The sequence below is a fragment of the Emys orbicularis genome, chromosome 23 (genome assembly GCF_028017835.1).
Source record: "Emys orbicularis isolate rEmyOrb1 chromosome 23, rEmyOrb1.hap1, whole genome shotgun sequence".
Lineage (NCBI taxonomy): Eukaryota > Metazoa > Chordata > Testudines > Emydidae > Emys > Emys orbicularis.
In genome coordinates this window covers 5,474,812-5,491,112 of record NC_088705.1, presented here as the reverse complement: position 1 = coordinate 5,491,112, position 16,301 = coordinate 5,474,812, and the positions used below count along the sequence as shown (strand labels likewise).

Here is a 16,301-nt window from a genome sequence, read left to right as displayed (position 1 = left end):
TTGTAAATGCACCCAGATGACCCCCAATCTCATCCATGGGAAAACGATAATGAGGCGATCAGGCCATTTTCAAGTTGGTGTGTGCGGGTTTGGGGAATTTTTGTAAATTTTTCAAAATACAACAACAGTATTTTCCTCAAGAACCCAAGCCTCTATTTCCCCCCCTGAGCTGTGTATCTGTAAGTTGCAAACGCCCAGCTACAGAGTCACAAACTGTAAGGTCCCTCACTGTGACATTCATCAAGCTGCAACGTTTGTTACTTGCAAATTCAGTTTTACAGCGTGTCTTCCATGCTAGGACACTGCGAGGGAGCTGGGCCAGCCCCCTGACACCTGCTGTCTGGAGAATCAGGAAAGGAAAGGAAACAGGATTCCTACAGAATTTGCTATTAGCAGTTTCCCCACTCACTTTTAATGAAGCTATTGAAACACGGTGGGTGGGAGCAGGGCCGGCTCCAGGCACCAGCTTAACAAGCAGGTGCTTGGGGCGGCCAAGGGAGAGGGGCGGCACCTGCGGCAATTCGGGGGCGGCAGGTCCCTCACTCCCTCTAGGGAGCGAAGGACCTGCCGCTGAACTGCCGCCGCCGATCGCGGCTTTTTTTTTTTTCCCCAATTGCCGCCGCCGATCGCGGCTTTTTTTTTTCCTTTTTTCTTTTTTTTTTTGCTTGGGGCGGCAGAAATGCTGGAGCCGGCCCTGGGTGGGGGAAAGAAACTAACTTAGCTGTCATCATACTGTAGATAGGAAGTCAGGCTGCTCATCAAGAAGTTTTGCCTAGTCCACTAGATACTTGACTGATTCAAGCATAAGGATCAGCAAAAGTAGTAACAGTAGCACCTTAACGGGGCTGGATGGCACTGTGGAATGGTAACCACCTATGGTGTATTTCACAGCTTGGTCACGGGTCCAAATCCACCTCAAGTCAGTAAAGACTGAAGGTCATTGATGTATGCTAGCTACTGAGGGGAAGAAGTTGGTAGCCCTAATTCAGTCCCAGATAGAACTGGGTGTCCTTATCTCACCTTGCTGTGTCAAGGGCTATGGGAACTGTCTCCATTGTAGATCAATATAACATGGCAGCCTACAGAAGCTTGCCTTGTGGAATAAAATTTACAGGGCTTCACTCTACAGAGCTGTCAGTGCAGCAAGTTTCATGAGCCCTACGTTCACTTTGAAAAAGAGAAAATATGTTAAACAACATGAATACCCATCCATCTAGCTGTCTCAAGGGTTTCCAAGGTACATATGCTGATATCCAGGCACTGTACAAAATTAAGCAACATCAGAGTCGATAACTAAAATGTTGGTGCATGGATTTAATCTGGCTCTGATGCACATTTAGGCCCTGATTCAGCAAAGTACTTAAGCACGTGAATGCTCCCACACCTATTCAGCCCAACTTGTTTTGCTGAATCAGGGCATACTGCTGTCGTTATCACAGAATAATCACCAACCCTTCCCCCCACCCACAGAGTTTTGCTCTAATCTCAGATGCCAATATTCCATGCAGTAGCTTTAGCAAAATGAAGGTCACGACGAGCCTACAGGAAAAATAACATCTCAAAAGGAGCTTTGCACGAGGGAGATAGCTTTTCTCATACAACGGTATAAATATGGTACAAGTGACTGCACCTCCTCATTGTGCATATTAGAATGGCAGAGAGCATTATCATTCTTGCTGGGGCAACATTTCTATCTACTGACTGTGATAGTATTTCACTTGACAGTGGCTGAATTGCAAAGATCAGTTCTAACAGCTGTTCTAACAGTTCTATATTTACCTTCTAAATATCCATTCAACAAACACTTATTTTCTGAAAGATTTTTAAAGGGCCACCAGATTGATTTTTACTCATACTTCTCTCTCTCTCTCTCTCTCTCTCTCTCTCTCACACACACACACACACACAATTTTAGCACAATATTTAGCATATATTTGGGCTGAATACATTTGCACTCTCAGACATCTTCTGAAGGAAAAGACTGCTGCCACTGCTCCATTGCAAAACCTAATTACTGTAAATTAAATTTTCACTCTTTTTTTTTTTTTTTTTTTTTTTTTCAAATCAGTAACTCTCAGATTTGGTTGAGAAACTGAAAAAAAAAAAAAAAAACCCTCACAAAAACGTTGTCAATTTTTTTTTTGCCATTTTTCATGTAATTTTTAAATTAACAAATTTCCAACATCTCTGTACATGAAATTGAATTTACAGTCAATAATGCCACTTCTGCCATATTTCCCATTCCTCCTCCTCCCCAATAATAATACACTCACACTCAACTGTAGAAAATAGACTGTGGGGAACATTTTCAGCTGGTATAAACTGACTTATCTCCAGTGGCTTCAACAGAGCAATGCTGATTTATACCAGCTGAGAATCTAGCCCACTGACTGCACGGCATATACCGTAGTCCTTTGGCACGACGACAAAATATAGGCAGATTTGTCCACTGGTGTAATTCCGAGGATAATTTGGAGACAGAACTACTCCATCTGATCCAGTGTACTGACCACCACACGGCGCTGAAAAACAAAGTCAGGAAGAAATCATTGGAAGAAATCACCGGAGCAGCTGTCATTCAAGCCCTGGCTTCAAGCATTACCCATTTTCTTCACTGCTTCAGAATACATCCAGCCATGTGCTTATAATTCTGTGCACGACCGGCTGCCCAGGTCTGTGATCAATTCTACATTTCAGGTGGAGCAGCACCCACTGCAAGTTCTTATTAAGAACAATACTGCTTATCCTAACTCGAGTTCATGCTTGCTTCACGTTTAATTACCACCACCATACCAGGGACTGGGTGGATGTCACGTACAGTAGGTAGCCGAATGAGTGATCTCCAGCGCTATCCATCTGATTCTAAAGCACAGGAGTTGGAGGGATGGGTTCTTAATCTTTTCATTGTTTCTCAGCAACAGGAGACTGGCTCAGGGACCAATGCAGCACTCCCCATCAGAACATTTTCAAACCATCGATTTCTCCCTTCCACACCCATGTTCCAGCCTCATATTAGTCTCTTGTCCAGCTCCCATTAGCAAATAGAGCTGGTCAGAAACATTTAATCAAAATTTTCTGATGAAAAACAGGAAAAACTTATGAGAAAAAACATTTTCCTGTTTTCTTACCAGCTCCCGCCCTGGCTCAGGAAATCAATTAAGCACATGCTTAGGTACTTTCCTAAATGAGAATGGATTTCAGCACAGGCTTAAGTGGGCTTTCCAAATCAGACGCTGTTTTCGGAATGCAGAATTTGTCCTGCTGGATCTGATAATTGGTTTATTCTAGTACCCTGTCTTTGTTAGATGCTTCCGAAGGAGGGACAAAAAGCCTCATAATGGATATCTATGAAATAATTTGCATACAGAGTAAGTTTCTTTCTGACCTCAGACAGTGAGTGCTTTCATTTTTCATTCAACATTTTTTACAGGAGTAAAAACAAAACTCCCCCCTACCCCCGATGAGCTGGCTATAAAAGGGACGCCCGTGCGTCTGAATGGTTTGTGCCGCAGCGAGGCTCGGCAGCAGGCCTGGACATTTCGGAGCCGGCTCCTCGCTCACCCCACCAGCCTTACCTGTGCACGTTGGCCGAGGTTTGTTCCACGCGGGTTTCCCATCCCCTCCCATTATGCATGTCAGGGTGGAGACTCCTTCGATCTCATAGCCACCATCGCAGTAGTAGGTAATTGTCGACCCCAGTTTCAGGTCTGTGCCCACTCGGGTGCCATTCTTAACTGACCCGGGATCAAAGCAAGACTCCCTGGGATTTTCTGCAAAACAACATTGCAAGGAGGTTTAGCGTGTTGATTTGATTGTTTAAGAGGCTCATCCAGCAGGTAAATAGTACGTGATGCCAGCCCTATCAGTTACAGCAGGTAACTGGGAGTCAAGACTACTGAGTCCTATTATTAACAGCTGTGCCACTCAGGGGCTGTCGTCCCTATAGAATCAGCCTGGGATCTTACCCAGGTGTTGCCCCTGTCCCCCCCACTGTCTGCACACAAAAACCTCTCACTTGAGTTCAGTGGTACTTTCAAGCTAGCAAAGTTGGGGCTGTGGGTTAGAGCCCAGGTTCTGCTTTCACTCCAGTGGAAACTACCCACTTTGCAGTGGCTAAATCACTCGAGTGCTGATAGTCCTCCAGTGCCTTCCCACAATTCCCCCCATGTGCCCAGAAGGACAGACAAGATCTCCGACAATTCACTCGGAAAGAGTCATAGAGCAGCTCAGCTTACTGCAGCATGCAAAGAGCCACGGGATATGCCACCAGGAGCCCTAGCAACAAACATGGGGAAGTGCAGCACCAGTGAGGACCCAGTAACTTGGGTACAGGCTTTGCAGCATGGCTGCTCACACCTGGGCTAGCTAACTCAGATGCCAGTCACCTGGGCTAACTCTGCAGTGAAGATAAACTTTCACTCACTGGGTGTCGTTGGGAACATCACTTAGCCACTCTATGACTCAGTTTTCCCATCTTTAAAATGGGGGGGAATAACACATCACAAGGATTTTGTGAGCCTTATTTACTATTTGTAAAGTGCTTTTAGATCTTCAGATGAAGAGCGTTTATTACATGCAACCTCTGGAAATGCTGTGGTATTGCTGACATTACAGGCCATTTTTTTATAGGCCCTCAACTGGGCCTCTAATTTTGCACAGACATTCCGCTGTGGGCACCACAAACCATAGTCACGGAGTTACACACTCAGGGGAAAAATTTCTAAGTGACGTAAGTGCCTAAATCCCAATTTTAAAAGTGGCTTAGGCACTTAGAAAAATCCCAATGAAAGTCAATAGGAGTTAGGCTCCTAAATCACTTGGACACTGTTGACGATTTCCCCCAAGTCCTATAGTGTGTCTTTACAAGTAAGCCTGGACATAAAATTATGGATGATATTAAAAACTGAAACCCTCCCTAAGCAACTATGCTCTTCCATACAACAGGCAGATCCCAATTTCAAAACCAGCTTTTTCTGATCTGGGATTCGGCTTCAGCCCATTATAACAGATGGGGGTCATCGCAAGATTTGGATCCAGATCCACGCCTGGATTTCAAACACATTCTCACACACGGAGGAAGCTGGGGATATTCAGATCCCAGATTTTGGTCTAGGCCCATCTCTAAATTACTGGTGAAAGCACAGAGTGGTGGAGGAGGAGAGATAGTGATTGTGCAAGTATTCACTGGTACCAAATCAGGCACATAGGCAGAGCTTTTATTTAAGTAGCTGCATACATGCTTTGCTGAACTGGAGACAGAATGCAATGAACTTTGCAAACCAGAGCATGTAACTGCACGTGCGGCCTGTAAAGTAAGGGATCCATTCTCTTAATATAGTTTGGATGCACTACATCTATTCACAGTATCTCTCAGGCACCTGTCAGTCTAGCATCTAACAGCTTAGTGCTCTTACCCACAGTGATATACAGGGCCATGTGATAGCTGGTTTTTTATCCAGATGTGCAGATTACTGCAGAATGACTACATGCAATTAGACAAAATGAAGACATTTTTCATTCTCTTTCCCATGCTCTGCAGAGTTAAAATCCCCGTTTATATATGAAAATTCCAGTAAAGATTGCAGATCTGTCAGGCTGTGCATATTTTTCTTCCGCTTCGGAGGGACTTTTTTAAATGAAATATAATTAGGGGCTTTGATTATTCCTGTGCTTTTGCCATTTAGAAATTGCTGATTAAAGCTCAGGGCTTTTTGGTGAACAGTGGGGTCTGTGAACAATCACAATTGCCTAAGAATTATATCGTGCAGTTTTAATTTTGTTTGAAAGAAAAAAGACTCAACCCACTCCTACCAGGCCCTGCCCTGGCTTCTTTGTTTGTAGTGAAAAGCAGGATTAGCTTTGTGATCTCCTTCCTGTGACAGCTGTGCCATTAGACAGTGGCCCAGGTAGGCAGAGAACAAAGAGTTTGAAGTGCTTCTATTAGGGATAGTTGAACTGGGACACAGGAGGTAAAGCCTCTCTTCCTCTCTAGAGGGAAGCACCGTCTAGTGGTAAAAGCACAGGACGAGGAGACAGAACTCCAGGGTTCTTTTCCTGGCTCTGCCACAGGCTCGCTGCATGACCTTGGCCACCTCACTGCCCCTCTCTGCAACTTTATTCTCTTAACTGTAAAATGGGATAATGCAATTTAGTTGCCTCCTGGAGGGAGGGGTGTGTGTGTGCTGTGAGGCATAATTAGCATCTGTTTGTAAAGGGCTTTGATGCTCAGACATAAGGTGGTAGAATAGTTCTGTTCTCAGAAGCTATAAAAGCACTTTTTTTTTATTCCATCATTTCATGCAGTTCCAGCCTGAGCAGAAGCTGGATGCAATAAAGAGACATTAGCCAGGCCGACTAGGAAGAGACCAGGCCTGGAGGTCTCATTTCACCCATGGCGATGGAGAGCATGACCACCAGGCTATGCAGTCAGACAAGGAGCCGCCATTTTGTCTTCTTTAACCCTCACTCTTTGGATAATGACCACTGCTGCTCAGCCAGGCTATAATAGTGAGCAGGCAGCCTTCGCCAATACTAAGATTCTTCTGTATACTGTTAGGATGGTGCCAAATTACTATGAATCACTGTGGCCGATATGCATAAGTGTGGTAAGCATGAGTTTGGTATGGCTTGGTACGTCTGCATTTGCTAGAGGATTCTGGGAGCAGGATTCTCTTAGCATCAGATAGTTGGTGTGGAAATTTACTGAGAGTACTGAAATTGCACTTGAATGGTTAATAAAGGCGGTATCTGTGCGTGTTTCTCAACAGGAGACTTGGAAACCTGTCAGCCGATTGACCAGCTCACAAAGTAAAGAAAAAGCAAAAACAGGCCATCAGTGAGCTTGGTACAGGTTGACCCGGGTCAAAATAACCCCTTCTGTAGAACACCACACTAGGAGCTCAAGTGAATGATTGATGAGAGGGTAAACGTTGATTGAGCTTTGGTCTGTGCCTGTTTTGCAGCCCCCTTCTAAAAGATTAATTAAAGAAAACCAGTAATGAAATGCCCACAGGGCATATTTCTGGGACATGTGACTCCTGTGAGAACAAAAGGTATAAATGCTAAGCAGAGTACATTAGTTAGTTAGTTCCCCAACTGACACCTAAAGAGGTTTGTGATGCTGTAAGACAGAGGGTCAGGGTAGCTGAGACCCTGCTACAAGAGACTTGTGTGGGACTTTTGAATCAGAAGGCCTCGGGGTAACCAAGACCCTGCAGCGAGGGATATTTGACAGACCAAGTACCTGAGAGGGGAAAAGAAGAAAAGAAAAGAAGTCTCCCTCTAGGACTGGTACCTATACCTGCTTTGTTTGCCAAGCAGGATACTGTGTAAGGCCAACACAGTTACTGAGGGTTTATGCTTGGGGAATTGAAGCTTATTAGGGAGATGTATATTCTGTAACCTTTACTGCTTGTGTAATTCTTTCTCAAATAAACTACTGTGCATTAAGCATATTGAATCTGAATTTTCACTGGTACCGGTAACAATCCGCCCAGTTGTGGGCCATTAAAGGTCCGTTTTAACATATACCACTCAAGAAACACTTGCAGGGCTGAGCATAGCTACCCGGACCTGGAGCTGAGGCCAAAAACTGGGCCCGGACCTCATCGCTAGAACCCAGCACCAGCCATTGGGGTCGAGATCAGAAGCTGAGCACCCCCCTGCACATCTGCAGTGCGCCCGTGGCTCCATCGGCCTGGGAGTGAGGGACCCCAGGCAGTGCCTGAATTTGCGTCCCATGCCCTGAACAAGGCAGCAGTGCTGCCGCCCGGCAAAGCCAAGCCAAGTACATCATCGCCCAGGAGACATTTGCAAAAGTAAACTCTGCGCTTGCTTGTCCAAATTGTTTCTCAGTTCTGCAGGCCTTGATGCCTCTGGAATGCTAGCATTTGTTATTAGCCTCTTCCCTAACAAGGCTGCACCCGACAGGTTTCCTCATGACCACGTTATGCCTCTCTTGTGATTTTGAACCATTTCCCCGCATTTCATCTCACAAGCCGATGTCGCCTCAACCTGCCAATCAGCCTCCCATCCAGCTGTCAGGTGCCTTAGCCATACGCTTGATCTCAGTATCCGCTCTCGCTTTCAAAAATCACGATGTTCAGTGCTCCAGCCACTCTGCTGACGGGGGCTGGTGGCGGATTGCTGAAGTATCCCCCTGCTGCTCTTTTGTTTTCTTCCTTTTTGGCTGTTTTTCTTTTCCCTGGAGAGTCCATGCCCCTCGGGACAGTATGTACCTTAGCCAGGCATGCGGAAGATTCCCCTTGGCATGCTGATAATATCCCCGCCCCAATCCACCAACTCCTTCATTGGCGAGTCGCTGTGACACCAGCCAACGCTGACCTATGAATGTGTTCACAGAGCAAAACATCAGGACATTCTCCAGTTTAAGGAGGAGTTTGGTCCAGTGGTGGCAGCAGAGGAGTAGGAGTCAGGACTCCCGGGTTGGATCCCCAGCACGACCATCAGACTCGTCATGTGATCACGGGCAAGTCTTAATCTCTCTGTCCTTTGATTTGCCCGTCTGCAAAATGAGCGTCGTACCTCAACAAATTCCAGGTCTGTGAAGTAAGTGGCGATTGGTTCAAAACCAGTCCCAGCTGGCAGTGACTGTGGGTTGTAGCCCACGAAAGCTTATGCCCTAATAAATTTGTTAGTCTCTAAGGTGCCACAAGTACTCCTGTTATTTTTGAAAAGCATTTGACATCTTGCACAAAGAGAGTTTGGGTGTCTCATTCCAGTTCCAAAGGAACAGCTGTCCTAGCCAACTTGGCAGTAAGAGCAAAGAATGACTGAGCCAAATAGGGCACGGCTATTAACCTGTCCTCTGACACCTAGAGGCAGTCCTTTCCGGCCATAGACTGGACATGCTGGTGGGACATTGTGAAGAAAACTTGTGCAGCAACTGTCTACATTGCATCTGTTCTGCAGACAGAGGACAGTAGCTTCTAAGGCTGTTGTGACGGGGCTCGTCATGAGCACTAAATGCTCAGACAACGCTTTGAGAAGTTGCAGAAAAGAAAATAATCGGCGTGAAGTATCATTTAGCAAGGAAAAAAAATAAGCCAGAGTGTTAGCATGCTGGGTCCTCGGTTCCACACATAGCCCTCGCTGCTCAACTAGAGCCATCAGTGGGGTGCCACTTTTCCAGTGACAATGCCAATGCTGCCTTGAAAGAAGCACGGCCTCCGTTCCTTTGATACGGCAAGATCACAAGACACACAAAAGCCGGGTGCCTTTACAATGCACATACCCGTATTTCCAAGTGCAATACAATGAAACATTTTATGGGGCAGTTTGAACCATTCCCCCGCTTTGGGTCTCTCTGAATGCTAAACACAACGGGATGTTCTGTAGCACGTCCTGCCGTATATCGCTAAGCGTGCTGCAGCTCAGTGGGAATTTCCATCTTCCAAAAGGGAACACAGGCATTGTTGAAAGAATCGCCGTGTGTGTATTTATAAGCCTGGTATGGGCAAAGCCGCTTTGATCAAGTAATAACTGACTCGCAATGGACGGTTTGGGGAAGGGTGAAAAGTAATCAGCTGTGCCTCGTTTGTTTTCGGTTCCTTGCCTCTTCACTTCCAGATTCCAGCCAGGAACAAAAGTGGGAAGCATTCAAAGAGTGCGAGAAATGTCATGAAATGCCTAATCGTGACTTTCTCTCATCCCTCCTGTACCAAAGAGGTCTGGATAAATCTGGATAAGCGTCTAGGGTCAGATGCTGTGCTGAGCTTCCAGGAGGTATAGCCCAGGGGGAGGAAGCAGCAAATGCGGCTTTAACCCACCTTTGTGCTAAGTTCCTGGCATAATTTAGCCAGCTCTAGGGGCTGCTCTGAGTTATGTCAGCTTCCCCAAGCCTGCCTATACCCTGCAGCACACAAGCCAGAATTGTTGCAGCAACATGCGCTACAGCTTGGCCCCTCCTGTCTCCAACTCCACCCCTGTGCTTTTCCCTAAGCTAGGGATGCGGTGGGGGAGGGGGAGGAGGAACCTGTGTAGGATTGCCTATAGTAACCCAACAAAGTGCCCTCCCTCGGAGATTTTTCCTCCGGCCCCTTGCAGGGTATTTATATCCCCTATATTCTGCCAGAGCTACATATAGGGGCAGATTCCCGCCACCAAATTTTGGGGCACTCTTAAGTAGTAAATCTCTGAACAGCTTTAGGACTGATTTCAACAGGGACTTGCTTATCTAAATTTCCCATTCTGAACACCCCTTTCCCTCCCCCATTATCCCGAAGAGCATCACTGTCCTCCAATATTTGTGTGTTCACCTGAGACCTACAAATACTGCGGGCACTACATTTTGGATGCCACAAGCCCTCATATGTTCTATACAAGCAAGATATGACAAACTGGCAGCTTGTCCATTTTAGCTACTGGAATTATTGGGTAATGCTCAATGATTCCAACAGCCCTTCATAGTGTTGCTGCAAATGAGTGCCTTCTAGCTTAGGGAATCATTTCAAATGCCGCTTGAAACTTAAATCCACTCATCACGGGCATGTTTTCCCATAGATTAACGTTCTCTCTTGCTGATGGACAATGATCTAGCTTTAAGTCCTTTCTTATTCTTCTTGATGCTGCATTTAAGCTATCGTTACAGAAGAGCTAGCCAATATAGATAAAGAAAAATGGATCTCAGCCTGTGCCCAGACTGCAAATCAAACCTCTCCTGAGGTTCAAAAAAAAATGCAGTTACTTCCCCAAAATCCCAGTTCAGCACTTCCTGATGCCAGCTGGGATGCAAAGTAAAAAATGCCACTGGGGTTCAAAGCGGAAAGATTTGACGGCAGGCTGGCTATCTGGAGGGACTGTGCTCATGTGGTCACCAGAGGCTCAGGAGGTTTGGAAAATTCAGATAAGCATCAAAGCACTCAAACTACTGGAGTGCATACTAAAATCCAGTGCAACCTCGGATCCTTTTGAGGTTCAGCAGCCACTATGAATGACCCCAAATCTGTATTTCGACAGAGCTTCCTCCCTAATGAGTGTCTTTTCTTCCGTCCTCCAGAGAAGTCATCATCATGCTGAATCTGGGACAAAAGCCCTTTGCAAGTCAACAGATTGTGATGCCTTCTCTACCAGAGTGTGACTTCAGAGCAGGGCCTTGACGAACAAGCAGAGAGACAGGGTAAATTTTAGCATTTGGAGGAAATAAATAGCAATAATAATATATATTTTTTGCAATTTTTTAATGTAATTTGCAATTTCTTCTGCACAGCAGGGTGGTTTTCAAGAACATGCTGCATGCAAACAGGATGTTGAGCTCTTCTGAAAAACTGGCCCCAGTTGTGTGTGCTGAGCACTGGACAATCCCGCTATGGGTTCTTTGGAAATGTAGGCTCCACAAGCATAAGCACAAGCTAAAAATGTAGTCAGCTGAATTGGGAATACAGGGACGCTGGATCCTGTGTTAATGAGAACAAGTCACTCCTGTCTCGTAGCAGGAGTGAGAGTGGGGAACGGGGAGTGTATAGCTAAATGCACATTAACAGGATGATGGTTGATCTTAAAGCCGTGTCTCCTCAACCATGCTGATTCTGTCCTGTAGGACCTGCCTACGCACAAAAGTTGTGCTGTTTTAACTGTACTGGTATGGTGAAAGTAGTACCAACCCCAGTGTGGAAGTAGTTACACCAGTATAAAGTGCTTATACCAATATAGCTGGTTCCTGTGTAAGAGAAGGGGCGTAAGCTATACCAGTACATACATTACAGATGTCTCCTGGCATAGGTGTATTGGTCAGGGATGCAAAGTAAAACTGGGTGAATAATGGATTTTTCAGTTTGGGGACAGAAATGGAAAATCTGGGGCGGGGGAGGGAATGTATTTCGATTTGAACCGAAACAATTTTTTTGAAAAATTTTCAGCAAATCAAAAAATGACAGAAAAAAAGGAGTAGATCAAAACCTTTCCATTTACTAAAAACATTTTTTCAAGTGATTTTTTTGTTTCAATTCGGCTGGTTTTGGGGTGCTCGTCACGCCTTTTGGGGTATTCTTTTAAAAAATTGGCCAAATTTGAACTAGAAACGCCATTTTGAAATGAAAAATCAAAACGAAACATTTCAAAACAAAAACGTCAAAACATTTCAAAATGGTCACAAGTAAGCAGTTGTACTTTAAAAAAAATAAGTTTTTTTTCTCTCAGCCAAAGCTATTTGTTGAATTCTACCTGAATTTACAAATCATTTCAGTGCACCAAAAATGCGTTTTTGGAAGAAAAATCAATTTGCCCAAATTATTTTGCCCAGCTCTAGTGTGAAGAGGTGGGATCCCTGACTAACATAGCTGTGGCAATAAAGTGCTCCTAATACAGACACGTTGCGTACCAGCAAAACTGCACTTTTAGCTTGCTTCGCTTGGGGGAGGGGGAGCTGAAATAAACAATACCGGCAAAAGTGCAGTTTTGTTGGGATAAGCGCATAGCTATGCTGGCAAAGTACTCCTAGTATAGATCTGGCCTAAGATACCTTCATACCTATATGCAGCCACATTTTGCTCTCTCCCTGCTGTGTCAGCACAAGTACTGGCAGACCCAGAACCAGAACCAAAACCATTATGTTTCTACATGTTTTTTTCCTTCCCCTAGCCAGTGTGAAAGTAGCCCTTTCAGAGCCATCGGTCCCCGAATCAATTTAACATGAAGAGCCGGGGCTGTTTGAAAATGACCAGGCGTGTTGTAGCTCGAGGCTAGCAATCTGATCCCAGTCCCCGAGAAGATGTTGGATTTCCAAAAGGGGCTGGTGGATGGTTATGACGTCTTTCCCTGCACATTACTAGTGGAGGATTACGAAGTCCCCGGTAATTGGACTGTTTCGTCTGGGGCTGAGACCGCTGAGAGAAGCAGCTTGGGGACCTAGAGTGAAATCAGCCTATGGACTGTGGAGCTGACCATATGCATTGAGATGTTACAAACAAGCCCGTGTCTTTGAACTGTACTTGGCATTCTGTTCTGGCAAGAAGCCCAATGAGATACTTGATTTCTCTTTCATATACTCTCCTTTTTTCCCCTTCTTTTTCTTCTTCCTCCAATTCCCCAAAGTTCCATTTTCTGCAGCTTCTCAAACTCGAATTGCTGTCTCCTTCTAATGCGTGGGGAAGTTAATGAGCAAAGTTAAAGCCTCATTCTTTTCTCCCAGCAGTTTGGCTTCGTGGGAAGTATGTAGGCGTGATTAACTCTGTAGGTGTGTTTAGGGAAAAAAATAACACTGTACAACAGCCCTAATTTAATGAGGCCAACTACATTTTGTTCACTACATTTTGGCTGCCAAAAGGGGGTGGGGGGGAAGGGAGACAAAACCAAAGGCCTTCATTTGTACTAAAAAGAATTCTAATTAAAGGCTGGAAATTTTTTAATTTGTTCAATTTTAAGAGCTGCTAATTACTTTTGTCTTCTTAGTTTATAGCTAGTTATTGAAGACGCGGCCATTCATGGACAGGATTTGCCATGTCTGACTATAATACTACTTAGCTTTTCAGCTGTAGACCTCAAAACATTTTCCCTAGGAGGATAAAGTATCATCACCCCCATTTTACAGATGGGCACAGAGAAAGGGGATGAGATTTGGCCCAGGATATTTGGCAGCGTTTGTATCCCAATCTAGCACCCTATCCACTAGACCATACTGCTTCCATGTATATAGGTTTGGGCCAGCAAGTCTAGCATTCTGTCTCTGATGCATCTGAAAGCAGACAAGCCTTCCCAATGGTGCACCTAATCTGCCTGTGGTGGAGGTGTGTTTGAGGAGTCATTTCTTTTTAGCCCCTACTTCTATCATTTCCCTCTCTGCATAAGCCTGGCTTCCCCAGTTAGTCCAGATGCATTCTCTCTCTGTCCCCATCAACTGCTGGTGAGCAGCAGGGTGCCTTTGGAACAGCAGACTCACTGTAGCCTGCTGGGCATGTAACGCACATTGGCAGTCCAAGCCCTTCCTTTCCATAGACGCTTGAATCAATACATCCTCCCAGGAATCCAGCCCGCATTCATCACTCACACAATAACAGCCTGGCTCGCACAGGGGACCCGATGACAAAAATGTCCTAGCAGAGGCAGCATCTCAGCTTGAAATTTCACAGGAACAAGCGAATGGGGCAGGACATGTTCTATTATTGCCAATTGTTGCATCCCTGGCAACACCCTTCCACTCCTTGCTCCACCTCTCAAACCATCCATGTGCTCTGCAGGAACTGGGCAACGAGGTTCTCATTCTTCCGGGCTCTGCACTATAGAGCAACATTCCATGTTTTCGATCATTTCTCTGCCTTTGGCACAGTAGGCTGAGCTTTATATTCCTCCCCCCCCGCCACAAAACTTCAGCTAAAATGCAAGCTGGTTGTGACAAGGAGGAGCTTGTGGTGGCCAAAAAAAAAAAAAACCTCACGTCCCTGTGAATTGTGGGAGCCAAGGAGAGGATCCCAAATGCAAATGCATTGCTGTAGCAAGGATGCACTTGACTTGTAGCACTGTCTACACTAGTTTCAGTCACCAGATCCATTCCCATCAGAGAGGGGGCGAACCCGAAAAGGTTGGGTTGGGAGGGAGGGAGGGTGTTCAGTGCAGAGAACTGGGCATCAGGACGAGTGTGTGCTATTCCCTGTTCTCTCACTGACTCAATGTGAAGCCGCTTAGTTTCTCTGTCCCTTGGTTTCCCCATCTGTAAAATGGAGATGATTGTACTGAGGGATTCGGAGGTGATATAGCTCGCCTCAGTCGCAGGAGGGAGAGGCGAGGCTAAATCACCCTTTGCTGCGAGCTCCCCAGATGGAAAGCACCGAAGAGATGCAAAGTGCCACGGGCCCAGTTCATTGCTGCCCTGCACCTCGTGCCGTCATCAACACTGCTACCACGGGAGTGCCAGATGGGTGTAAAATGCTATCCCGTCAGGACGGGATCCTTTCACATTCGCTCGGCACGGACGTAAAAAAGTGCACAAAGTGCAGGGCAGTGGCGAATTGGGTCCTATATTTTGACAGAGCTCCTAGAGAACTGATATGGCCGTGCTTGCAGTTACGCAAGCTGCCGGAGACATATGTGCAGACTACCACGGACACGAATGAGAGCAGTACTACAGTAGTGAGAAGCAACTGCAGCTACAATGAGCCATTCACTGTGAAGGTAGGTCTACAGTACACCAAGGATCAGCGTTAAGCCTATTCCTATTTGTGATTCAATGGACACCTTGACACAGGAGATTAGGAGAGAGGCTCCAAGGAGCATGCTTTTCGCGGAGACATTACATTGTACCACGAAGATAAATACAAACTGGGAAGGGATCTAGAACAATGGAGGGCTGCATTAGAAGAAAATGGTTTACACCTCAGCTGACAAAAGACAGGATACAGATGGTGCTTTGTTGAACGGGACAAGGTGAAACCAGTAAAACAAGATGGTACAGAGCTAACGTCTGTGCAACATTTCAAACACTTTGGTTTCAGTGTTGAGCTATGATGGAACTGTGGATGCGGACGTTAGGAGTCACATGAAGAGCATACGGTGCAAACGTAAGGGTTGATGGGAACTCTCTGAGATAATGATATGCCAAGTAAACTAAAGAGCAAAGTGTATAAGACCATGATTAGGGTGGCCACGACGTATGGGTCAGAATGCTAGCCAACGAGGAAGAAAGAAGCCATGACACAACACTGAAATGAGAACGCTCAGGTGGATGCTGGGTAAGACAAGAACTGATAGACTGTGTAATGCCATGATATGAGTCATGATGCAAGTAGCCCCCATCATAGAAAAGTTGAGGGAGTATCAACTGAGCTGGCTTGGTCATGTGAGGTGATGAGATGGATGATGGCCAGAGCCAAGACTGGGTAGTCATGGGGCAAAGACCATGAGGAAAACCTAGAAAAAGATGGTTCTAGACACCAGAGGAGGACATGAAGAAGGTCAGTGTCAGCTTAAAAGAGGCAGTTGATAGGAATACTTGGAGACGAAGAACAAGAACCACTGACCCCGACTAATGGGATAAGGCAAAGGCAAAGAAGTAGAAGAATTTTGATGGCAGTTCAGTTACTTCTATGAAGTTTAACCAAACTTTGCCAACCTCTTGGAATTCTAAATCTGAGCTGAAAGTCTCAAATGAACATCGCTAGATGCACAGAGTTTCTTGTTTCTGATGGGCCTGAAATAACCACTAGAAAAGCCTTCCTGGAATGTTACTGCATTTTTCCTCAGAGCCGCATGAGATCCCGATCGCCATACCACTCGAATGGCCCCGCCACAAGAACAACGCATTAAGCCCACGATGCAACACCCATTGGCCCATGTGGCTCTTTGCTCAGGTT

General features: G+C 45.6%; 1 protein-coding gene across 2 annotated transcripts in view; it reads right to left on the bottom strand.

Annotated features, from left to right (window-relative positions):
• CSMD2 (CUB and Sushi multiple domains 2) overlaps positions 1-16,301 on the bottom strand; it is a 518,793-nt gene that overhangs the window by 119,497 nt on the left and 382,995 nt on the right. For both annotated transcript variants that reach the window (XM_065421846.1, XM_065421845.1), the window contains exons 29-30: positions 3,576-3,770; positions 2,406-2,522 (exon numbers count right to left, since the gene is read on the bottom strand). In XM_065421846.1, coding sequence (XP_065277918.1) covers positions 2,406-2,522; positions 3,576-3,770 — 312 coding nt within the window. The remainder of the gene's footprint in view (positions 1-2,405; positions 2,523-3,575; positions 3,771-16,301) is intronic.